The sequence below is a fragment of the Grammomys surdaster genome, unplaced genomic scaffold (genome assembly GCF_004785775.1).
Source record: "Grammomys surdaster isolate TR1022 unplaced genomic scaffold, NIH_TR_1.0 136, whole genome shotgun sequence".
NCBI classification, from domain to species: Eukaryota; Metazoa; Chordata; class Mammalia; order Rodentia; family Muridae; genus Grammomys; species Grammomys surdaster.
This window is the reverse complement of record NW_021604594.1, coordinates 12959674-12984170: the sequence shown is the minus strand read 5'-3', so window position 1 is coordinate 12984170 and position 24497 is coordinate 12959674. Positions and strand designations below refer to the sequence as shown.

At 42.2% G+C, this 24497-nt stretch overlaps 1 protein-coding gene across 1 annotated transcript in view; it reads left to right on the top strand.

Moving 5' to 3' along the window:
- The window catches only part of Metap1d (methionyl aminopeptidase type 1D, mitochondrial), a 68893-nt gene extending 47282 nt beyond the window's left edge, over positions 1–21611 (top strand). The window contains exons 2-10 of the mRNA XM_028762919.1: positions 2997–3154; positions 6013–6162; positions 7588–7736; positions 8304–8346; positions 11817–11980; positions 18792–18889; positions 20166–20213; positions 21113–21191; positions 21278–21611. Coding sequence (XP_028618752.1) covers positions 2997–3154; positions 6013–6162; positions 7588–7736; positions 8304–8346; positions 11817–11980; positions 18792–18889; positions 20166–20213; positions 21113–21191; positions 21278–21356 — 968 coding nt within the window. The 3' untranslated portion in view covers positions 21357–21611. The remainder of the gene's footprint in view (positions 1–2996; positions 3155–6012; positions 6163–7587; positions 7737–8303; positions 8347–11816; positions 11981–18791; positions 18890–20165; positions 20214–21112; positions 21192–21277) is intronic.
- The last annotated feature ends 2886 nt before the right edge of the window (positions 21612–24497 follow it).

Sequence of the window (24497 nt, the reverse complement as noted above, 5' to 3'; positions counted from 1 at the left end):
TCTTTATGTAGTCTTGAAGCTCGCTCTATAGACCAGGCTGGCCTCAAACTCTCTTGCCTACCTGCCTCTGCCTCTTGGGTGCTGGGATCAAAGGCAGGCGCCACCACATCTGGCTGAGCCGCTGCATCTTTCTTGATACTGGTGTTATTAGTTGTAATCGTAGTATGCACTCTCCTCAGGATGGGAGTACTGCATTTTATACGTTGGCCTTTGTTAGGGTACAACTAGGGGGGTAGAATCATAGAGTGATTCCAGTCTCCAGATTTTCCATTGCATATGGCAGAATGCCCAACTGTCTCACTGAAGCATGTGTGCTCAGGGAAGGAGGTTTGGTAAGCCCATTGACACATTCTGGAAAAAAAAAATATTAGTGAACAGTGATTTGGTGATATCTTCTCCATTTTTCTGGATGTTTCCATATATTAGCTAATTTTATTGAAATAACTCAGAGAGAGGTGATTGGGGAGTTTACCTCAGCTTTGGTCCTTACTGCATATCCTGCTTCACACTTGGTATTTTCCCCTATAAAATATAGTAACAGTAGCTGGAGAGATGGCTCAGCAGTTAAGAGCACTGGCTGCTCTTCCAGAGGACCTGCTTTCAATTCCTAGCACATAGCAGCTCACAACCATCTTTAACTACGATTTCAGAGGATTCAAAATCTTCTGGCTTCTGCAGGCACTCTACCAGATGATGCAAGCAAACCATCCAAATACATAAAAGTTAACCAAAAAAAAAAAAAAAGTTAAAAGTGAATATAGTACAGTTCTGAACTCACAGGGCTCTTGTGAAGACAAATGAGCCAGGAGATGTAAAACACCTTGTTCAGAAGCTGACATGGCGTTTAGTGTTAAAGCTCTTTCAGGAGCTTAAAGTTTACTTCACATTTTACTGTATGTTTTTCTTTACCTTTGTTTTTTATTTACTTTTATTTCATGTTCATTGGTGTTTTGCCCACTTGTCTGTCTGTGTGAGGGGTCAGATTCCCTGTAACTGTAGCTACAGACAGGTGTGAGCTGCTAGGTGTGCTGGGAATTGAACCCAGGACCTTCGGAAGATCAGCCAGTACTCTTAACTGATGAGCCATCTCTCCAGCCTCCCCCCGCCCCCCGTTTTACTTTTCATATGTCCATGAAGAAGCTGTTGATTATTAGCCTCTGCTAAACATGGCATACTTCCACATTTCTTGTTCCAGTTGATTCTCACACATTGGGGCACATAGAGAGCCAGCAAGTGGTAGGATTGAGACAGCTCTCCAGAAGTTCCAGGCTTCTTTTCCAGAGGACACTCCACCCTCAGACCAGATGACAGCCTTTTGTTTGTTTGTTTTTATTTGTTTGTTTTTGTCCATGTGTCTTTGTCATGGCTAATCAGCTCTGTCTTAGTTTAGGGACAGTCATGACCAGTTGTAAATAACTGAGGGTAGGTATGGAACTTGAATTCCACACAATTTTATCTTGTAAGATACAATTTCTTCTGATTTTTCCCAACCACTATAAATGTAAAACAAAAAACAAAAAACAAAAAACAAACCCAAAAACCAAAAAACCAAAAAAAAAAAAAAACCCAAAAAACCAAAAACATTTTAGATGTTAAGCAGTATACAGGGATCTGCCGTTCGCCAACTCTTCATGTAGTTGTGGCCTGTGAAAGATTTGTCTCAACTATTACTTTTATTGTAATAGTAATGAAAGTGGATATTTCTCCATTTATTTATTTATGGAGAAGCAGATGGCTTTTAGTCTTCTCACCTCTTGCTCTATCACACACTATTGATGAATATTAATTTTGGAAGTGTATAGATATCTACATGCTTATATAAATAACTATTCCAGCACCTTCTTTTACACTAATGGGTTTCCTATTTGAACATGATTTTATAATTTATTCTTTATGAATTTCTTACCTGTGGGCAATGCATTTCGACCATGTCCACTCTCGCCTGCACTTGACACGCTTCCTATGGATGTCGCTCAGCTTGTGCTTTCCATAACGTAACACTGTCTTGTGGCCCTGCCAATCAATGCGCAGAGCCCATGTAGCGCCTCCTCCTTTTTCTACTCTCCGGAGTCAGGGTCCCATGTAGCCCAAGATGACCTTAAACTCACATGTAGCCGAGGATGGCCTTGAACTGACACTCCTGCCTCTGCTTCTCAAGTGCTAGGATTATGGGTGTGTGCTGCCATAGTTAGCTCTGTTCTTCTTGATGGCCCAAGAATTTTCTGTTGGGAGGATAGACTATATTATATGTTTAGCCCATCCCCTGTTGATACATCCCATTTGGAATCAGGCTGCTTCACGATTTTTTGTCCAAATAGTTGTTAAGTAAGAGTATGGTGCCATACATTTATCATTTCAAATTGTATTATCCATAGGACATTTGAAGAGATAAATTACTAAGTCAAAGATGTGCTTTTAATATTTTAATGAAGACCTCTAAATCTCTATGTTCATTTTCTTTGGTTATACTTACATTTTTGCTATTTGGACCAACTTGAGCATTCGTCACAATGAATTTCGGTATTATGCCTTCACTCGAAAGAACTTAACACACAGTCTCAATCCCACGGAGGCCAAAAGTGCAGCTGGCAATTTGTCTGTGGCTTTTGAAGGGAAAATAGTTTTAAAGAGTATAGAGCCACCAAAGTAGTGCCCTGAATTCTGGGGTTATCTGGACATCGTCACACAAGGCCCCGCAGCAGAAATTGTTCTTTTCCACACCCGCTGTGAGGCACATCGTCGGTATGTTTATTTCCTATTAGAGTAAAGCTTTCCACCGTCAGAAATTTATGTAAACGGTGCTAGTTAGTCAATATGGTGTGCTACTGTGTACCAGAGCCCAGAATACTGCAGCCCCTGTTTCTTTTGGGGGCTTTCTTTTTTGAGTCAATAAAGAAGGAGACTAATGATCTAATAGGTAGCGACACCTTCCCGGGCAGTCCCGTTAACATCCTTTCTTTCTTCCTAACCTGAAATAGCTCTATCTCTGCTCACAGGTTGTCAGAGAATTCTGTCTCCTCCACTCAATCATATCTGCCCACACAAGCGGTCAGGCAGTCAACAAAGAAGACATTTCTTTTTCTGGAGACAAAGGGATATCTCCCACCATGTGGTTTCACCGGCTGCAGTCTCTCCCGCACATCCTGTCCCCAAGGTACTGTCTCACTACAGGCTGCTGCAGGCTGCCGCTCTGCCGGCTGGCCGAGCACAGGTGGACGGCACAAGCACATTTGAATCACGAATTTAAAACTTGGTCTTCTGATTTCAATTTGTGACAGGAGACATTTTATTTTAACATACTGTAGCTTGAGAATACCAATTTAAGCAAAAATAAGGTCTGGGCAAACAACTGCTTAACTTGTTTAGAACTTCAAGTTTTAATTGTAAAATTTTTTATGTTAGACTTCTAACATGAAATTAAAACTATGTGTATATAGTTCATGATATTTGTTTTGAAAATGACTGTAAAATTGGGGTGATTTAAGAGAGATTCGTGGAAACTAGCACTGAATATTTTAAGCCCTTACATTTCTATGTTACTATGTTCTTTGAATAATTTCTTTTAGAATAAATGAAATAAAAGCTGGAACATTCTTGATCCCCTCCAAAGTTTTCAGTACTCTGGAAGCACAATCTCTCTGTCTTTGAAAATTCAGGGCAAAGGAGGTGGAAGGGATTGTTTAGGAAGAAGGAAAGTAATAAAAGAAATATAGACTTGCTACAAAAATCACGTGCTTTCTTTCTTTTATACTTCTATAATGAAGCACACTGAGCATTCCTCGAAAAGGTGAGTAGTCCATTTTTGTAAAACGGGTTAAGTGACAAAAAAAGCCAAAAGTTCTAGTTTGGCTTAGGTCTGGCCATTGTAGAAAGAGCCAGCGTTTAGTATTAGTCATAAAATTGCCACTTTTTTTTTTTATTTTTTTTTAAGTAAAACCAAAAAGAAGTCTTTAGGACTTGGCCTGGGGAGATAGCTTGGTCAATAAAGCACTTTCTTCTGCAAACATGAGACCCTGTGTTCACCCCCAGGTGCATGTAAAACAGCAACAACAACAACAACAACGCCCAGGACTGTAACATATGCCTGTAATCCCAGAGCTGGAGAGGGGAGTCAGAAACAGTTAGATCCCTAAGGGTCCTTGGCCAGTCTAATCAAACCAGTAAGCTCCAGATTCAGTGAGAGGCCTTGCCTTAAAAAATAAGGTGGATTTAGTCCCAGCACTTGAGAAGCAGAGACAGGCAGATTTCTGAGTTCAAGGCCAACCTGCTCTATAGAGTGAGTTCCAGGACAGCCAGGGCTATACAGAGAAACCCTGTCTCAGAAACAAACAAACAAACAAACAAACAAAAATAAACGAGTGGAGAACAGTTAAAGGAAGACATCAGGTACTGTCTTGTGGACTCCACAGTTCTGCACACGTGAATACATATTTGATTCCATCCGTGCATGCACACACATGCACCTGTAGATAAAGGAAATGTGTTGTATTTTGCATTTGGCCAGTTTTAGAAACAACCCAGCATCTCCCCAGCCTGTAGTTGTAACCAAAGCAGAGCACAGAGCAGAAATGAGAATATAAGCTTGTTGGGAGGAGACTTGGTGAATTGTGGGAATTGGTGGGTGATTATAGGAGAGGAGGCGTGTTGCAAGTAATATTAACATATCCCGCTACAGAGGTGCCCCTCCAGGGCTCAGCTGTGGCAAGCCAGGCCATTCTATTCCCAGAATAAGAAAAGCCTCTCTCAGGCTGGAAAGATGGCTTATTCGGTGTTTGCCACACCAGAGTTAATAACCTGAGCTCAGATCCCCAGCACCCACACAGACCCCTGGTGTAGTGGTGTATGCTTGTAATTCTAGTGCTGGTGGATGGGGAGGAGAGCACAGGAGCTTCGAGCTACCCATGAGCTCCAGGTTCACTGAGAGACCTAAGCTCAAAAACAAAGGAGCTGGGCATTTGTCCGGGCACTTGTGAGGCAGAGGCCGGCAAATCTCTGAGTTTGAAGCCAACCTGGTCTACAGAGCAAGTTCAAGGATTACCAGGGCTACACAGAGAAATCCCATCTCAACAAACAAACAAACAAACAAAACAAACAAAAAAGCCAAATAAATGAATAGAAAAAAAATCCCTTCTGATCGCTGAAGTATGGAAAGATCCTAAGGTCTGGCCTGGCACTCTTCACAAACACTCTTCACATGCTCAGCCCTACAGTCCCGAGTATGGCTCCTAGCCCAAACTTCTGTGTAGCTTCACTGTGTTATGGTCAGCAGTGTTGCTACAAATGACCCAGAAAGGGCCCTGCAGACGTTAGGGCAGACAGAAGTGGGTTCAGTGCTGGAGAACCAGCCACAGGAGGGATCAGGGTTGGATGTGTGGTGTTGGGTTAGGAGAGGACTGTTTCTTCTTGATTAAAGATGGAAACATTCTAAGTGATTTTATTGCCCTCGGAGAAGACATCAAGAAAGACAAGCTGTTTTGTTTGACCTCTGGTGCTCAGTTGGTACATTACCTACTATAAGAATGTGTGTGGTAGAGCCCGATGGGCTTGAGGCCCTTCCACGTGGACTTACTGGCAGAGGGTGTCGAGAGCTGTCCTTTGCATACATTTTATCATGGTGTGAAGAAGAAGAGAATGCTTCTTAAGTAGCCATTGTGTAGATTGGGAACTTGGCGCTTTTTCATCCTAGGCCATGCTTCTAACGAGCTCGTGCGGAGAACAGAACAGAAAACTGCTGTTTGTTTTGACCAGAAATCTGCTACAGTCGAACCCGACTGACTCAAAGCCTGGTGAGGTTAACAGACCATCCAGAGCTGCACTACCAGGCCATGTTAAGTTCAAAAGGGCAGGGGAAGGAACCAAGGGTAGCCTGGAGGGTCTGTTGCTCTGGCTTTGGAGGTCGGTGCTTCGGCAGGAAGGGCAGAACTCCATGAAGTAGGAGGCTGTGTCTGAAAAAAATGATGCCATTGTCGTGTGCTGGGTTCTGATCTCCGTTTTCAATCCCTTTTCCCCAAGCACATAAAGAAGCCAGACTATGTGACGACAGGCATTGTGCCCGACTGGGGAGACAGCATAGAAGTTAAGAATGAAGATCAGATCCAAGGGCTTCGTGAGGCTTGTCGGCTGGCGCGGCACGTCCTCCTCCTGGCTGGGAAGAGTTTAAAGGTGGTGTCTTACCAAGCCTCAGTGTGACTTACATATGAGTTTTCTCTCCTATTTCCTTAACTTTCCTTTTGTACTCATCTGTTAATAATTTGATTTTTTAAAAAGTAAAGCCTTATGATGGGAAAAGGGGATTTTACTATGTGTTTATTCAAGAAATAATGTAAACTTCTAAATTTGGTCATAACTGGCAGGATTCTAGATATAGTTGGCTGACTCAGCCTATCCAAGGCAATCTATGGCAGAGGACTTTGGCTTTGCCACTTTGCCTCTGTGGTGTTCTGCTTCTGTTTTCTAAATCATTACCTCCATGTGTTGAAAGTGTTGGTCCTACCCTGTAGTCTCCCTCTTTTAAGTGTCCTTCAAAAAAAGGCTAGGCCTAGTCCACAAAACCACAATAATATGGCAAGACTTATCTGTCTGTCTGTCTAACTATTTATCTATCTATTATATATATATATATAATATATATTATATATATATATATATATGTCTTACTGCTACGAGAGTCTCTTCTTTCAGAATAACCCAAAACATCCTGCCATCTGCAGTTCATAAAGAAAACATAAATGTAGTTTCAAAGTGGGGACTCAATGGTGAATTTGCTTACTATGTCGTCTGTGTAATGAACCTGTTACAGCAACATAACCAAGCATAAGGTGAATATAAAATAACATAAGAAATTACCGAGGAAATTGTTAGCAACTACTTTGGTATAGAATTTTATTTGTGGTATGGTTATTTATGGAGACATTCTTCATGTGCTTATGAAACTCAGTTTCTGGACTTGGGGTCTAGTTCAACAGCAGAACATTTGCCTAGCATAGGGCAGGCCCCAGAATCAATCTCCAGCAGTGCAAGGCAAAAACAAAACAAGACCCCTCTATTTCAGTTATCTTTGTTGGAAAATAATTGGGCCTTTTCTAGACCAAGGGGCATTAAAAAAATATCTAGGCATGAAAGAAATCAAACTTACTGAAAATAAACTAAGTTTTTAAAATGACGGTCCATCTCCTGTCTGCTGTTGCAATGTTTCAACAAGATACAAAGGCATGGATAAAGCTTCCTTTCTGGCTCCTCTAGGCCCGCATTCTGCTGGTATGCTTATTTGTATGCTTCTGTTAGCCAGAGCTCTGACCCTTGAGGAAGAGGAAGGAATTGATGAAAGATGGATTGTTGAAATCAGCCTAACAGGGACTCATCACTGCTCTGTTCCCTAATGGTATATAACACCACGCTATACCCAAACGAGCACCAAAACAGCTTGGTTGAGGAAGGTGGCCAGAGTCTTGAATAATTAGTGTTACCTGTGAATTCATTGTGATGAGCGTATGCAGTCTCACCTTGGCAGTGCTCTTGTCGTGGACATAGTCAGTAGAGAGAGGAGATGTCTTCAACTGCCGCCGCACACTTTCTTCCCTGCCCCAGGTTGACATGACAACTGAAGAGGTAGACGCACTAGTTCATCGGGAAATCATCAGGCATGACGCATATCCCTCACCTCTGGGCTATGGACGCTTTCCAAAATCTGTTTGCACCTCTGTAAACAACGTGCTCTGTCATGGCATTCCTGACAGGTATTCATTTTTCAATGATGTATTGTTCCTTTGGAAACTAAGATCCATAGCACGTACTGAAAAACACCGCGGTTCAATTGAAACCTGCCTGCACTCACACTTCTGAAACTGATTATGACGAAACACAAATTTTGAGGTATTTTACCTCTTCACGGCTGTACCACCACCCCTTTGATGTTTCTTAAAGCAGTGTGTGAGCCACAACAATATTTGCACATCGCCTATTTCTTTTACCTTGTTCAGTTTTCACCATATGATAATGGAGGTAAATTTTTATTGACAACTGTTGTTTTGGCTGTTTACAAACTTAAGGTAATTAGGAAATATACCTTTTAAAGGAATCATCAAATCTTAAGGCAGCAATATTTGTTTCATGCATTTCTTATAAAATGTGGTGTGATTAACAGTAAGACGAAGGTCAGATCCGGTTAGTCCAACCATCCGGGCCTTGCTACGGATTATCCCTGCAGCTCACTGGTTTTGCAGTAGTGGTCCTTGGGTGTTTATTTTCACGGTTCTCTTTACTGAGATCTGTCTATCACCATTTTCTCTCTGTTTATGTTTCAGCCGACCTCTTCAGGATGGAGATATTATCAACATTGATGTCACGGTGAGTAAATCATATAAAAAAAATCATCTTTGATCAACTTGAGAATCACTAGTAGCAACAGGAAGGAGAGTGACTTAAAACTATGAGCTGCACTGGCTCAGGGGAGTGCTGTTTACTTCCAGCCCCGGACACAAGCAGCTGGTTTCCTTTTTTTGTCTTTAACTCTGTGTTTATTCCAAGGAAACCTAGGCCTGACTTGAATTTCGGGCTGGAATCAGATGCACTGAGATCAATGTTGGCCTAAGTGAAATGTCAGCCCAATCCTGCTACGTGTCACGGTTTTGAGAAGGTGTAATTGTTATTGATCCACTGTGTGGTTAATGCAGAGCACCACAGCACTGGGCAGCTGCTGACGCTGGATATGTATGAGATGAGCTAACACGGAGAAAGCCAGCATTTTTCCTTCACTCTGCTAAGATTGATCTTCCTCTTCCTGCTGATTTTGAGTGGGGCCTGTCATTATCTTACTCTGTCATTAGGGGCTACATTGGCCTGCGTGTCAGTCTATTTGGACAGCGCCTCTTTTGCTAGCCGTGTTCCCTAGATTTATTAAACTCCCCGAAGGTAGCGTTGTGTTCCATCTCTGGTGGAGAGAGGCCTGAGCTCAAAAGCACGCAAGCAGAATGGTTTTCTTCTGTCTGGATTTAAGTTTCCCCCAGATGGTTGATGGCTTCTCTTTTTAAACAACAACAAGCCTAAGCGAGGCAACTTAGGGTCCGGAGGCTTTACACGCTGCAAGCGGTATGCTTGATTTCCGAGCCTCTCACCATCCCCAGACTTGGACTGTCCATGCTTATGGGGTTTCAGATTGTCTGTAATGGCGCCTCTTGGACTGCCCAAAGGATAAATAAAATCTGTGCATCTAGGATTAATTAGTAACTTTTAGATAAATAAGATGTGAACATATGACCAGAACTCTGGGAGATGAGCATCAGTTTAAAAAAAAATTCTCTATTTCTCTCTTAGTGAGAAAATAATTTTTAATAATGTTGGGTGGCAGTGGGAATACGGTAGAAACCAGCCTCATCCTGTCAGGTTCCTAGTTGTTTAATTCAGACTTGTCTTTTTTCTTCTTCTTCCTGTCAATCTGTGCACAGGTATAGCCAAACAATCCTTACCCATGTCATGCCCGCATTCTTGTATCAGAATGCTTGAGTGTCACTCCATACATCCTGTTGGGGTCTTTCCAACTCAGGATTGTGTAGGAGGTGCTCTGTGACGTGCACCTGAAATAAAGTCTCTCTTGTGATACATTTTTATCTCGGAATGAACCTGACTTTAAGGATCACATTTATTCCCTAATCTAATAGCCCACTAATAAAATATTGCTGCTCAAATGAAATAAGGAGTGTCCCATGCTGTTCCCAACAGGCCCAGAGAGAGCATATTACCCCTTTCTGGATTTCCTGAAGGCTTTTAATAGAGAATTTCATGTCTGAAGCTGAAATTATTCCAACAATTCTTAAACTCTCTTGAAATGCTTTCTAGTATCTAGAAATGTAAAGGACTCTAAAAGACATTTTGGTCAGTATGAAAAAATTATATTTCTTATGAAATATTTTATTAACTGAAGAAGTGTATTTTTAGCTTCTGCATTTTTGTCTGGAAATACCCATTGCATTTTATGGTTCTCTAGTCTAATATGTACCCCAAGAAAATGGGTTGCTTTTTCTCTTGAAAGTTAAATTTTTTATAATTATGTGGTGTTCATAGTAGTTGCTCAACTAATACTTGTTAAGTGAAGTATACGAATGGTTTGTGGGGACAAATTGTAGTTATAGATGATTGCCCCAGTGTTTCAAATGTGTCTTCTTCCTGTTGAGCATGTGCAAAGCCCTGGGTTCAATCTCCAGTAACACACAATCTCCAGTATTCCATATATGCATTGAATCCTTCAAATAGTTGTCTTAAGAGCTATTGAGAAAGAAATATGAGCAGGGCTGATGAAATGGATCAGTGAGTACAGGTGCTTGCTGCCAAAATTGACAACCTGAGTTCAGTTCCTGGGACTGCACAGTGGAGGAGAGAGCTGACTCCTGCAAGTTGTCTACACACACGCGTGCACACACATGCACGCGCACACACACACAGACACAGACACGCACACGCACACAGACAAATAATTTCTATATGTTTTTAATTTTAAGGTAATAAGAAACAGCAAGTTAAATGAATTTAAACAATATATTTTACTTAACAACATGCAGTCACATTTCTTGAATAACTACACTTATATTAACATAATTATAAATTCTCGTATATGACAAAAGCTTACATTTTTCTGTAAGGGAATATAAGCGGGAATAAATTAGCAAGCATGACTGTACTGTGGGGGGATTAACAAGCCATCAGTCTAGCAGACTGGTTGGGGTATACCTTTGTACTCTGCCAGGAACCCAAACACGTTGTGTGTCTGTGTCTCAGTTTCCTGACTTAAAAGCCAGAGATGTCTGTGAAGCCTTTTGGTGGTGTCTTCTTACTGCCCAGTACAGCATGTCTTCATTGCATGGTAGTGTATGGGTGTGACATTAGTTCAGACAAAGCTTAAATAAATAGCTCTTCTCATAGTCTCTGTGTTCCACCTTAGGGAAAGGAGAACTGCGAAGATAATTAGATGGGATAAATTTATGCAACATTGTAAATGCCACGCCATGTCCAAGGATCAATAGTCAGCCAGTGTCCTCTGCCTCCTCCATGTACCCTGGTGTTGCTAATCATTGGGTTTCATGGCGAGCCTGATGTTGTTCAAGATCACATGGCGCTTCTGCGTCACCAAAGACTGATAAAATTATCTTTCTGTGGTTTCACTCCTCAGCTTGCTTTGATATGTTCTAATTCTTGAAAAATCCATTCGGACTGTGTCCGGTTATCCTCATGCTTTCTGGAACATTTGATTCGAATTCCAGTTTCAGGCGTAGAATTTTTGTAACATGTTTCCTTACTGCATCGAGCCACTTCCGTCCTTCGCATGAAATTCTCCTGCTCACCGTTCTGATGCTGACGTGTCGGTCTTATTTCTTCTTGCCATTGTGTACCATTTCTGAGTGTAGAGCCAGCCGGTAAATAAAAGAGCATGCAAATCCCTACGACACCGAGGACATGTTTTAGGATGCTAAATACTTAATTTTCTAAACCCACTGTGGTAATTGTAGGTGAATGTATTTAGTAACTAATTTTTCCAAGTGTAGTTTTTGCTCTCTCGGAAATAAACTGAGGGATCAGAATGTTACAATAGCATTACTAATCCCAAAGCTGAGGAAGCCGAGCTGCTCATTCGTTTGTTTTCAGATGTTGCAGAATCACATGGTTTCAGCTTTTAAATTTTAGAAATGGTGATTTTTAATTATTATGAGAACTTGAGACCAACTCTGAGAAGGTAATACATTTACTGAATATATAAACAGGATATAGACTTTAGGAGAGGAGAATTCCAGAAAAGGACGTACCTTAAAATGTGTGCCTGTGTTTAGGTCTATTACAATGGCTACCATGGAGACACCTCTGAAACCTTTCTGGTGGGCAATGTGGATGAAAGTGGTAAGAAGTTAGTGGAGGTTGCCAGGAGGTGTAGAGATGAAGCGATTGCAGCTTGCAGAGCTGGGGCCCCCTTCTCTGTAATTGGAAACACAATCAGGTAAGCCTTGCACTGACGGAGAAAGAGGAGGGCCGGCAAATGGCACAAAGGTTATGGGTGGCCTGGTATAAAGCTGATGACATATTTTATGATTCACAGCCATCATTCAGTCTGATATCAGCATGTGAACTGCCAGGCTATAGTATTGTCCCCTGGGTTGTTTAAAAAAAAAAAAAAAGCTTAAAAAAAGTGAATTTTGACCAGGGTCAGCTGGGAAACTTACTGGAGCAGTGAGCAATATTTATGTGGCTGCTTTTGTTTTAGCTTGACATGTTGGTCTGTGATGTTCTTTTACTCAAATGTGAAAGAAAGTACCTAAGAAGGGGCTCATGGTCCCAGCCCCTGGATAGTGAGAAAGGAGGGAAAAAAACCCATTCTATAAAGGAATGAAGGGAAGCATTCCTGTGATGCAGAGATCAGAGGTGTGAGCTAAGATTAAGAAATAGCCCAAGAGGCTTTTCTGTGTCCCTTTTCCTCTGGATCCGTTTTTTTTCTTTTTTCTTTTTTTCCTATAAAGCATTGTTTACTTTCCCAGAGTTTTGCTGTGCTTGCTTCTAGAGTATGAGTGTATTTTCTGAATTCAAGACTTTTCTTTGTAATCTGTTTCCCACTTTCAGATCTTTTTTTTTTTTACCCTAAATGTTTTGAAGTAGACATCCAGAATATGTGTTTTCATTTAAAAGTAACACATTTTGTTAAAGATGATCTGCCAGACCCCTTTAAAGTGCTGTTCTCATTAGTCTGAGCCCGAGCCTTTGAATACATCCCGTCTGCCCAAAGGGTGGAAGGCTTCGTCACCTTGAAAAGATGCTGCCTCTTTCTCTGAGTACGCCTTCAAATACTTTAAGAAAAAAGGCAGTAAAATATCAGTTAAATGTATTTATGGCTTTAAAAATATTGTAACAGTGTCTGAATCAAACTTTAGTAAAATCTCTTTGGGTTATATCTGAGAAGCTTTTATTGAAGACTTTGAGCAAAATTGTGTTTTTGACAGTTTTAAATTATAGGCTAACTAGCCTGGGAAAAAAGGATAGTGTCTCTCTGTTCTTTCATAGGAAATGTTGAATCAGACCCCTACTGGGAAAAGAAATTTAATGCATATCTCACTATCTTACTGTCCACGAATATAATAGAAATGAATTCAAAATGCAGTTTTATTTTTGCAAATGGGATGAGTCGATAGATGCACCTCATATTTTTGAACACCTAGGGTTCAACAAATTTACTGGTGGCGCTCTTGCATTTTAACAAAATTTATTCTTCAGTCGAAGGGGGCAGAGAACACTAGATTCTTATTCAAGCATTCTGTGGAGCTCTGCATTCATGGCTGTGTCTAAAGGGCATGTCAGCCTTTGATTCTCTCTGAGAGGTAATTATCCTTTTCCTGTCACGGAACAACAAATGATAGCTAACTACAGAGGCGCATTTGCAGTAGTCACATTCATCAACTGCAGAAAAAAAAATTCAATTTAATTGTACAACACAGCTGCACATGGGCTTTCGAGCTTCTGTTGTTCTCGCTGTCTTGCTATTCCTCCCTCCAGATCTATTTTTTAAACTTTTTTTTCTGGTTATTTTTTCCCCTTTTTTTGTCTCTTCTTCCATTTTTACTCTCTGTACTTTCTTGTTAAAGTAATTTTCCTTTGTGGCTCTCATTCTTCTTTCCCCATTGAAGGCTATGAATGTAGAAAATTATCACAATTACTCATATAATTGAGCCTCTTTGTAGCAAGTGCAACTCCAGTAGCCTTTCTCCATCATGAAAATGGTTTCATTATAGGGTTTTTCATATTCCCTGACACCATCTACACAGAGGAGCAGGCGTGCAGATGAGATGTACTGGGAACAGGCTAGATCAGTAAGGTCACAGTAGGAATAATTAACTCTGCTATGGAAAGAGCATCCAGGCCTTTTACTGCTACATAAATGTACTGTCCGTGGCTTTTAGCCACAAAAAAACTTACTAACAAATGGAGCTCCCGCCTACTACTTTGAAAAAAAGATTTGTATCAACACTACAATTTTCCATCATTAAGACTAATAACACAGAGCCTAGTATACATCAAGGGGAATAAAAAGAAAAATCTCACATTCAAGTGGTGGCTGGGCGCTGACCTTTGTTCCCCCTTTTTGTATACGACTTAACTCTTTACAAAAAAGAGCCACACGCCACACCAACATGCAGGTGAACTCCAGCTAGTCCTTGCAAAGCACAGCATTCAGTCAGAAAATCTGATAAATCTCCATGCAGGATAATGCATTTCATTACATATTCACTACATTAATTCCAGCTACATAAAAAAAAAAAAAAGCAACAGCAAAGAAGAGTGGAATTCAAAGTGACATTGGATTTTAGCTATCTGGACGCGAAGGTCAGTTTGGGCAGAGTATGAATTTGCATGAACAGACTCCTTTGAAAACCAGATCAGCCCCAACAGCTCTACCCAGAGAACTATGTGCAAAATAACAGACAATGAACTTTTTACTCTTACCCGAATGCATTTCATTATTTAGATAGTTTATGTCTGCCGCTGGCGAGGAGGCTGGCCCCAGATTCTGACAAATGTTTGTTCTGGTGCATTACAGCAGTATTTCTGGACATCTATTGTTTTGCCTTTTCTTATTCAGGAAAAAAAAAATCTTTAAAGACTAAATAAACAAATGAGATTCACCGTTGAGCCAAAAAGTACTTGAGATCTTTACAGACCAAAGGTTTACAAACATCTTTCAACTGGGTCTCGTTTCTTTAAGTTGCCGTCTGCCATAGCCTCCTTCTACTGATAGACTCTTAAAACACCCAGGCAACTTGCATGTCTCGAGTGCTACCCCAAACCCTAAAGTCCCTAAAACTTGAAATCCCACTCAGAAACCTAAAAGACAGAAGGGTGTCTCTGAAGAAGTGTCAGTTAATGTGATTTCACAAAGACAGTTTTCTCCGTGCCCTTTGGCCCCATGAGTGACTCCCAGTGATCTCTCTAGGCCTTGGTGCTATTACACCCGCTCCCTAACCACGTCTGCTCCACAATAATCTGTCTTAGCCATATGTGTGAGAAGAACACAAGCGTGCAGCCACATGTGTCACTAATCTGTGACAGTTCACTCCAAAATAATTTAAACTTACACTTGGAGATGTCATGGTGAAACTATCAATAAATGGGGTTTTTTAATGTTTAATTCATAAGTATATATTTTGATATTAATTTAGAACGATACAAAGCAGATTTTTTTTAGAAAAATAATCTCTTTCTATTAGATTATGCACATTTAAACAATAAGTGGCTCAGGCAAAATAAGTCATTTTAATGTCATCTGTGATGGATTTTGCTTGACAGCTACTGTAAATTACAATTACACTGTGTCTCTCTGCACATGAAAGTAAGCATTGCAATAAATTATCTTTTATTTCAATCCATCATGTGTGCTTTTCAGAAACAGAGAACCTCAAATAAAAGTTCAGCACTATTGTAAGAAAAATATAGTAATTTGTGATCCAACTTGAAACAAAAAATAAAATGTCCCACTATATTGGAAAACAGTTCTTGGCTTTCAAAAATATGACTAATTGTACTTAAACATTTGTGTCATTAGAGGGGATTCCTGGCTTTGTACATTCCTCCATTGAGAGGCTACCATTTGGACTGAAAACCTAGGAAGTAAAATCCCATAACTTATCAAATCAGCTGCCGTTTGGGATCCGTGTCTCTGAAGAGATAGGTCCTTTGGAGCTCAGTTCTCCGGGGACTCATCTGAAAGTGCTAATGAAACGCTCCACATGTGTGCTTGCCTCTTTAAAAGTGTGTACTTAACATAGTACTCCTCTGCCCTCTTGGGGAATGCAGTTTTAGTCACATAAATTATTTTAAGTGTGTTAAGAAGTTGTATTTATTTAGACAATACAGTTATTAATACAATATTAAGAGGAGTCTCACTGTTTCACAACATGGAATTAAACTGAAGAAAAAAGTTACAAGAAGCTCCTTAAAGGAAGTTTCTCTTCCACCGATCAGCTGTGACTGAGCCATGGACAGTCTTGACGAGGTATAATTGGAAAGTGAGCTCAGAAGCTACCTTTATGCAGTCCTCTCTCGGCTTTCCCTCTGAAAGCCATCCAGTCATGACTGTGCAGGCCTCATGACCCGACATTGCCCTGCCTTAAAGGACTTTAGCTAGAGAAAATCAGAACAGAAAAGCTAATGCCTGGAGAGTTATTTTCTGTAGATTTCAACAGGAAAAAGGGTTTAATCTGTGAAATGTTCAGGGCAAGAAAAAACCCTTGTGCTGAGAGACAGCAGTGGTTCTAGTGCTGTTGGCGTTGGGGAGCAATTGCCTGACTTCTCAGGGTCTGCCTGCCTCTCTGTTCCAGCATCTCCCCCCAACACTGAGTTAAAGAGGTAGGTGTACACCCCACCTTCCTATTGCCACGTCAGGGTGAGCAGCACTTGCTTTCCCATTGAAGAAGTAGAATTTGATTCCCTTAGTCATTTGAATTGTCTTTCCAAAATCAGATTTAAATCCCACAACCAGAAGAGTCTGTGCTCAATGTATGTTCCAAAGTAGTTGAAAGCGTGTGTTTTCAAACAGTGATTGAGAACATTAATGGGATTTTATCTCACTTAAGTGTGTGTTGAAAACTACAAATTCAAAAAGGAGACAACAGGAACAGAAGTGCATCCTTGGCTTCCAGGAACTGAACATGTTCAACCAGAGAACCAAGGGGAATGTGTCCAGCTCCCCTTCCCCAGCCATGAAATCCTTCCGCACCTGCATATATGACAGGATACTGTAGCTGGAAGTCCCACCAAGATCCAGAGAGCAAATTGTGGCAGGAGAAGGCACTCAAATATCTTTAGTTACTTAACTTAGTGGTTGTACAACCGCTTTTATAAAGAGGAAGAAGAGGTATGAAGTGGGGGTGGGGAGAACCCCCAAGGGGTTTTTAGAATGGACTTTCTTCTCATTGAAAATCAAAATGAAGATTACCATTGTCACATGTTTAAGGTGTACCCATGAAGACTTCCAGTCAGTTGGATCATTGACAGAAAAATAAATAAATAAATAAATAAATAAATAAATAAATAAATAAGATTAGTATTTTATTTTATTATATGTTTTAAGAAAATACTAACTGGGTGTGATGGCGGATGCTTTTAATCTCAGGGGTCCCAGACAGGTATCCCTGAGTTTGAGACCAGCCTAGTATACAAAGCGAGTTCCAAGATAGCCAGGGCTACACAGAGAAATCCTACCCCCTTCCCCCCAAAACCCTCAAAAACAACAACAAATAAATAAACACTAGAATGCTTTATATTGAAGTGCTTTTCAAACTATTGAGGTTTGTTGGGACTGAGCTAACAACTCATGGGTGTTAGGATAACTCATTCTCATGTAGAAAAAAACAAATCTGACTCCGGCTGTCATGAGTTATTTAATTATCTTTTTTCTTCTATCTCCTCTCCATCCTCTGGTTTATACGTGGTGTGGAACAAGGAGAGACACCATAGGGAAGATGTTTTCTAAAAACACCTCCTGGCCAAAGCCCAAGGTCTGCAAAGCGGCCTGGATTCCCACAGCACAGCTCCAGAGAAGAAAGCTGGCTTCTCCTCTCCATGGCGCTTGCTTGGCTTGGCGTATCCGTTTCTGTCCTACTGCTTGCATCAAAGCTACATTTCCATGCAATGCTGTCTCTCTGCTGGTTACAGGGACATCCTTGTCTAAGTGGATATTCTTATAAATCTGAGAGTGCTTTAAAATGTTCTTAAAAATTAACCTGGGCATTCAGCCCGGCACACAACTGAGACTTTGTTTAAAAAAAAAGTTTTCAAAAGTGTATGTAGGTGTGCTAGTTCATGAAAGTGTTAGCCAAAGAGTCTGTGTGAAACTGAACTAGAGTCTGTTGGAAATGAATTTGAGGACTAAAACGTTTGCATCCGGTAGGAATTGCAGTCCTGGTTCCATAAGCACCCGCCCACTGCAGTGGGCGGGGCTACAGGCATCATGCCCTCTGCCCACGTGAAAACATAAATCATTAGTGTTGTATGTCTTGTTATTGATCTGGCACTCCCCAAATAACCATATTCATCTGATCTCAACAACAACAAAGCTTCCCATCCTTGCAGGTAAAGATTTCAGGGTTGGATTCTATGTGTTAGGTTACATTTGTAAGGGACAGGTAGAACCAAAAATGGCCGCATTTATTATTAGGTCCAATTTTAAAGCATTTAAATATCATTGTGATAAAAAGTATTTGCTAGTGAACTTTGCTAATGATGTGTCTCTTAAGTGGAACCCTAAAATAACCACCAATTTTGAAAGAAAATGGACAAAACAGATAATCTTTTGTGTTCGTTTAGAAAATGTGTAACACTTATTAGTTGAGAGTTCAGGAAATCATAAAAGCAGAAAGTCATACTTGGAGATTATAATTGTCTCTGTCTAATGCCTGAATTAGTAGTAACTGTTCAGTGCTTTCCCCTTAAGGCCGTTCAAGCTGGATAAGTTTGAGGCCCTCTGTTACAGATGTGTGTGTGCACCCTCCTTGTGCATGCCAGCGTGCATTTGTACATATGCATATTCACTTCTTGCCTAAGTAATCTTTGTTAAATGTACTTTGTGTATCTAAAAGAACTGCTAACAAGCATCAGCCGACACTGAAATTCCAGAATGAAGGCAATATTCATGCTATTATCAGACTCAAAATAGAACTGACTTTTTTTTTCTTCTTTTTCAGAGTCTATTTTAAATGATTTTATTTTTGATCTTAATGTGCACTAAAACATTTGATTATATTAGATGTCGTTTGGTCACTTTACAGCTGCATAACTCATCAGAGTGGTTTCCAAGTCTGCCCACATTTTGTGGGACATGGGATAGGATCGTACTTTCATGGACACCCAGAAATCTGGCATCACGGTAAGAGTCCATTTGGAAGCGATTTATTGAATGACATCAGTTTTCCTCCAAGTTCTCTTCCTCTGGAATCCACATTGTTCCCACCCCCACCTCCACCCGTATGGGAGTGTGAGGTTATCTACTTAATTTTAACCAGGATGTTATTGCGCTGTCGAATTACAGCTCAGCACATTTCCCAAATGAGGTTTATTTTGGTTTTGGTCTTCTCCCGAAGGATGCATGGCTGGAAGGCCCGAGGGATGTTTGTCTAGAAGAAGTTACTGCAAACAAAACCCCACTGCACCGCCGTCCCAGCAGTGTGCACACAGGACTGTTTTCTGTTTTTCTTTCTCTACCCCCTTTTCTAACCGCTGACTGTTGTGGTTAAACTTCCCTGCATCCTACACAGCGTTGACAGCTGATGTATTTAGCAGCATGTACCCTTTAGTGTTTTCTGGTTTTTGCCCACCCTTGTGTTCCTTCCCCAGAGTCCGGTTTTTCACTGTCTGGCTAGTATACCTTACAGAGAGAAGGCAACAGCCACCAGGAGGGGTGGGAGGATTTGGGTTAAGGTAGAAAGCAGCTGTGGAGGAACCTCAAGGTGTAGGGGTGTGTGTGTGTGTGTGTGTGTGTGTGTGTAAACATTTGAACAAGGGCTAAGAGAAAGTCAGTCCCATATCTTGCCCTGTGTACTTGAGATAGGACAAGTCCCTGGAAGAAGTAGCTGGAAACCACCCTAGAGACCCAGCCGAACAGTGGCCCATCTGAGCCCCCACCTAAGACAGCTCAGAAGAGGTCCATGTCAAGTGTAGAAAGAGCCCATCTCCCTGTGTCTCACCAATGCCAGTGCTGGCAGCTGTTGAAGAACGAAGCCTCTGGCTCCATCCTACATGCCAGGGGCTGTCCTTTGGCACCTTTTCCCCAGGACTTCCTTTGAACCTAGGGAAACCAGGAGAGGTAGCATCAGGTGGCACAGGGAACAGCAGCCTTAAAGAGAAGAGTCTGCTGGTATCTGAAGACATTAGCTGCCTCCCTGCCAGACCTTGACAAACTGCTAAAGAGTGGGTGGGGTCTGGGGTCTAAGAACATAGTTACCACAAAGGGTGAACATCCCCCCCCCCCCTCCACCTCCTGCCAGCCCTTCATTTAACCCTGTGGGCTCATCCAGGTATCTATAACCCTAACCCTTTCCAAAAGCAAAATGGCCAATTGTTTTTAAAGCAGCCCCCCCACCCCACCCCGTGCTTCTTTCCCTCCTTGGTCCCTTTTCTCATACCTTCCTGTGTTTGCTTTGCAGCTAATGACAATGATCTGCTCATGGAGGAGGGCATGGCTTTCACCATAGGTAAACAATGCTGGGCTCCTCTGGAGAGCTGGGGCCCCTGGACAGAAACTGGCCTTTGGCGAGGCTTGAAGTCCTGCAAAGGACTAATGAAGCTAATCAGCATAATGAAATAATTTGGATGCATAGTAAATGTGATTAAATAATATCCTCGAGCCCCGTCTTCCTAAATCAGATACTTACCAACACATTTAGGAGACTGCAGCCATCCAACCTCTGATTCTGTTACCGGCATAATGTGCTGTTTGGTTTTTTTTGTTTGTTTGTTTTGTTTTTTCATTAACACCCAGTAACTAGAGACGATTAAGTCCCTTGCTCTCTGTCAGCAAGTGGCATGTGCTCCGTGGCGGCCCATTCCTGGCTGATGGCATGATTGGTGTCACCACCACCAAATTCCAATCACCTAGGGCCACCAAGGCCGCCTAGTTCTGACTGTAGGACTTAATGGAGAAGCAATTAGAGTAAAATAAGAAAATTGTTATTTGCTGATTAATGAACATTTTGAGCATGTTTTAAAAATTCAAATATTTTTTAAGAACTGACTGGAATGTATAAGAGGGACTGGTGTTTGGGTGGTTATTATCCACGGGGTCCTAATTAAGGCTTGATTAAAATGCCCTTCTTTCTCAAAAAAAATTATGAACCAGGCAACTTCATACATTTTTTTAATGATGTTGCGTTTCCTCTCCCTACTGTTTAGTTTGTAGTGTACTGTGTAAGCAGCATCAATTATTAGCCCTTGTAAGATGACAACACGAACTGTGGGTGAAACACTCAGGGAGGGAGGGGCCTCCTTATAACCTCTCTCTCTCTCTCTCTCTCTCTCTCTCTCTCTCTCTCTCTCTCTCATTACCAACTGAAACAATATGTACTGAACTAAATAAATAGTTTCTCTCCTACAGAGCCAATCATCACTGAAGGTTCCCCAGAATTTAAAGTCCTTGAGGATGAATGGACCGTCGTCTCACTAGACAACCAAAGGTGTTTGCCCTGTTATTTTTGAATTGCTGGGGAAGGGAAGCCCGAGGCAAACTGCAGTGTCCTGACAGCAGCCCTGTGTGTTTCAGGTCTGCCCAGTTCGAGCACTCAGTCCTCATCATGTCAAGGGGCGTGGAGATACTGACCAAACTGCCACAAGAAGCCTGAAAATCAGCCAGAAGGCCACCGAGACCCAGCGCCTTTTTTCTTAAAGTGATCTTCGAGGACTGAGGAGCCAACCCCAGGCCATATAGAAGTCTGCAGTGTCTAGGAGAATATGCTGCAAGGAAGGGCTCTGGGGACTCAGGTCCGACAGGACAGCCCTTGCGGCCAGAAAAACAAACCTCCCTTTCTGAGCAGGTGGTTTGCCCTTTCCCTGTCCATGATCTGCTCAAGTTAAAAAACAAAAAACTCTCAAACCTATTGTGTCCAGTCTTTACAGGTGACAGCTACAGAGGGGGAGGGGCAGGTGATTAGTTTTAGAATCTCCAAACTTTAACATGCATACGTGCAGGGAAAAAAACCACAGCAACAACAACAAAACCCAGACCCTTTAGCTCAAAATCTGTTTTAACCTGGTTCTTCTCCTGTGGATCTTAAAATGGTAGGGCTGAGGGCACTTCCAGAGGCAAGCACCTGCTTCCACCCCAATTTCCTCTTCATTGAGGTTTGCTCCAGAGAGGATGAGCCAGGAAGCATTGCCTACAAACATTTTCTTGGTTGTGGACCATAGGTTTAGGCTTTCTGAAGATGTGGGCAGTCCAGAAACCTTGCAGACCCCTGAGGCTCTTCACCACCAACAACCAGCCATGCTTGATGTCCCTCCCAGCCTGAGACACCCCCCCATACACACACACACAGACGTTAGATCATTTGTTGTCCTAAAAATTTAAGCTGCAATCTCATCCTTTAGATGTGTTGAGTTGAGAGCCCAGCTAGGTCCTTAAACTGTCCTCCCCTGACTGCTGCCCTGGAACAGGCATTCCCCTGCTCCCTGAGCTATACAAATCAGGTATTCCTGAGATGTCACAGGACCTCTGAGAGAGGAGACACCAGACACGTTTGAGCTAAGGTCCTAGTTGGCCTCATCTGGAGCTCTCAGCTTTAACTATGCATTAACTTGCCTGCAGGGCCTTCCTGCTTCAGGAGCAGAAATCCATTCCTGCCCAAAGCACTCTGCTTTCCCTTGTTGTCAGGGATCTCCAGGGTGGGCTAGGCTGGGCCTCACAGGAAGCCAGTCCTCACAGGAAGCCAGTCCCCTCTGGGCAAGACTAGAGAGGTCCAGAACATCAGTGGCTCTGTGAACTCCGTTTTGTGTTCATGCAGACGGCAAAGTGGCCATATCTTTAATAGAGCTTGGGTCGTCTGGGGAGCCAAGGATATTTTACATTTGCCAGGATTGATAGCACAGAGGCATCCACAGGGAGTTAGCAGGCCACCCAGAGCCATGGAGGAGGAGGTGGGAAGCTGAGGACAAGTACTGTGGAAAGTGGTGCATTTCAGCTCTTCTCTAAACTTGGGAATTCCTCCATGGTCCCCAACCCTCCAGATCAGTATTTCCAGATCTAGAGATGTAAAGTGTTGTTTGTGGAGGCAATTCTAAACCTAGTTTGTTTGAGGGTAAGGAGGAATGGGGATTTTTAAGATGAGCTGGTAAACTTTTGAGGTGTTCTGGAATTTGCCAGGCAGAGGTTCAAGAGGCTGAAGCTGTGACCATGGGGCATCCATATTCCCGAGAGAGGAACAGGGCCAGCTGCCTTAGAGGATACTTGCCAGAGAATGACTTCACTTCTTTCCTAGAGCAATCAGATAAGCATATGGTGTCTTTATCTTCAGATCAGTTTACTCTCAGGTCCCCCGAAGGATAGTTTTATTAGGACCACAGGATTTTACCCACCACTGGGACAATTATTGCAGGTGGAGGTATTTATGGGGAAAGTATATAATCTGATTTAGTAATCTAGCCTGTGCTGCTAAACTCAGCAGCTCTGTAGGAAACAAACCTGAATTAAAGGAATTCTGTGTAACGTTCTTTGAAGTTAAGATTGGGAAGTAGATTTTTTTTTTTGTATTTTTTAAGAGCTTCCTCTTGTTCACTTCCTCATCCACCAGCCAACTAAACTGACCTGACACCTAATCCTGAGCCACAGAAATGCCAGACAAGAGGAGTAAGCTGGCTACCACCTGAGCTGTTGGGTCCTGAGGTGACTTCAATGAGTTCTGCTCCCGATCTGGAACCTTCAGGACCAATGGGAGATTCTAAGTTCCTTTCATACTTGGGCTGGCAAAGGTAGCATTTTGGAACAGGTGTGTCACTTTAGAGTTGAGTCAGTTGGGGGAATGCACTAGGCACAGGGCTCACAAAGTAGTGGTAGGATCTCACTTCCTGAGGCCTGTGCACTCCCTTCAGGGGACCGGCTCAGTTTCTCCCAAGACTTGCTTCCTTGAATTAGGAAATAATTCTGGAGTGTGCTCCCTCACCTACACACAGTTCAGTTCCAAATGATTCTAGGCTCTGAAACCCTATCGCGCCAGTTCCCAGTCCTGCTCTGCTAAGCGGCAGGACAGAGCACCTAGTAGACCCGAGGTCCCTCTCTGGTTCTCCAGCCTAGCCAGTCTTTGGGATAAACTGGTCCTAAGCAGTCCGGCTGGCCGTCGGACATCCCCGAGCCTTGCACTAAGTTCCAAGAGACACCAGTCCAGTGTTCCCCAATCCCAACCCCGGCGCACAACCGCAGCGATCACTTACATGGGCCAGGCCCGCAAGGCGAAGAGACCTTCGGTTCAGGTGGCATCCAAGCTGCTGCATTGGGCGCACAGGACGGCACTCCACACCCCAAAACAGGCACTAAGAAGGAGCAATTAAAATCACGACAGGTAGTACGACAGGAAGATCAGGACGAGCCGAGTTGGAGTTCTTGGTTGGTGCTACAAAGCCTCACCGTGTGGTTTGGCGATTAAGGAAAAAACAAAACAAAAAACAAAACCGTTCAGTCGTTGGCAAACCCTTTATTGGTTTACAGATTTTTGGACTGTTGTTTTTTGTTTTGTTTTGTTCTTTTTGTTTTTCTCTTTTGATTCAACCAACATGCTGCATGAAATGTTTCTGCTCACAGACTCATGCCTTTAATCAAAAGAGGAAATCTGCAGGCAGGAGCTGCTGCTGCTGAAGTTGAGAGAGAGAGAATGAGAGAGAGAGAGAGAGAGAGAGAGAGAGAGAATAAGAATATGAGCCCCGTGTACTCATATCTGTATCTGTAACGACATCACCGAGTAATTTGTTTTGAATGTTCGTTTTTATTGGTGTTC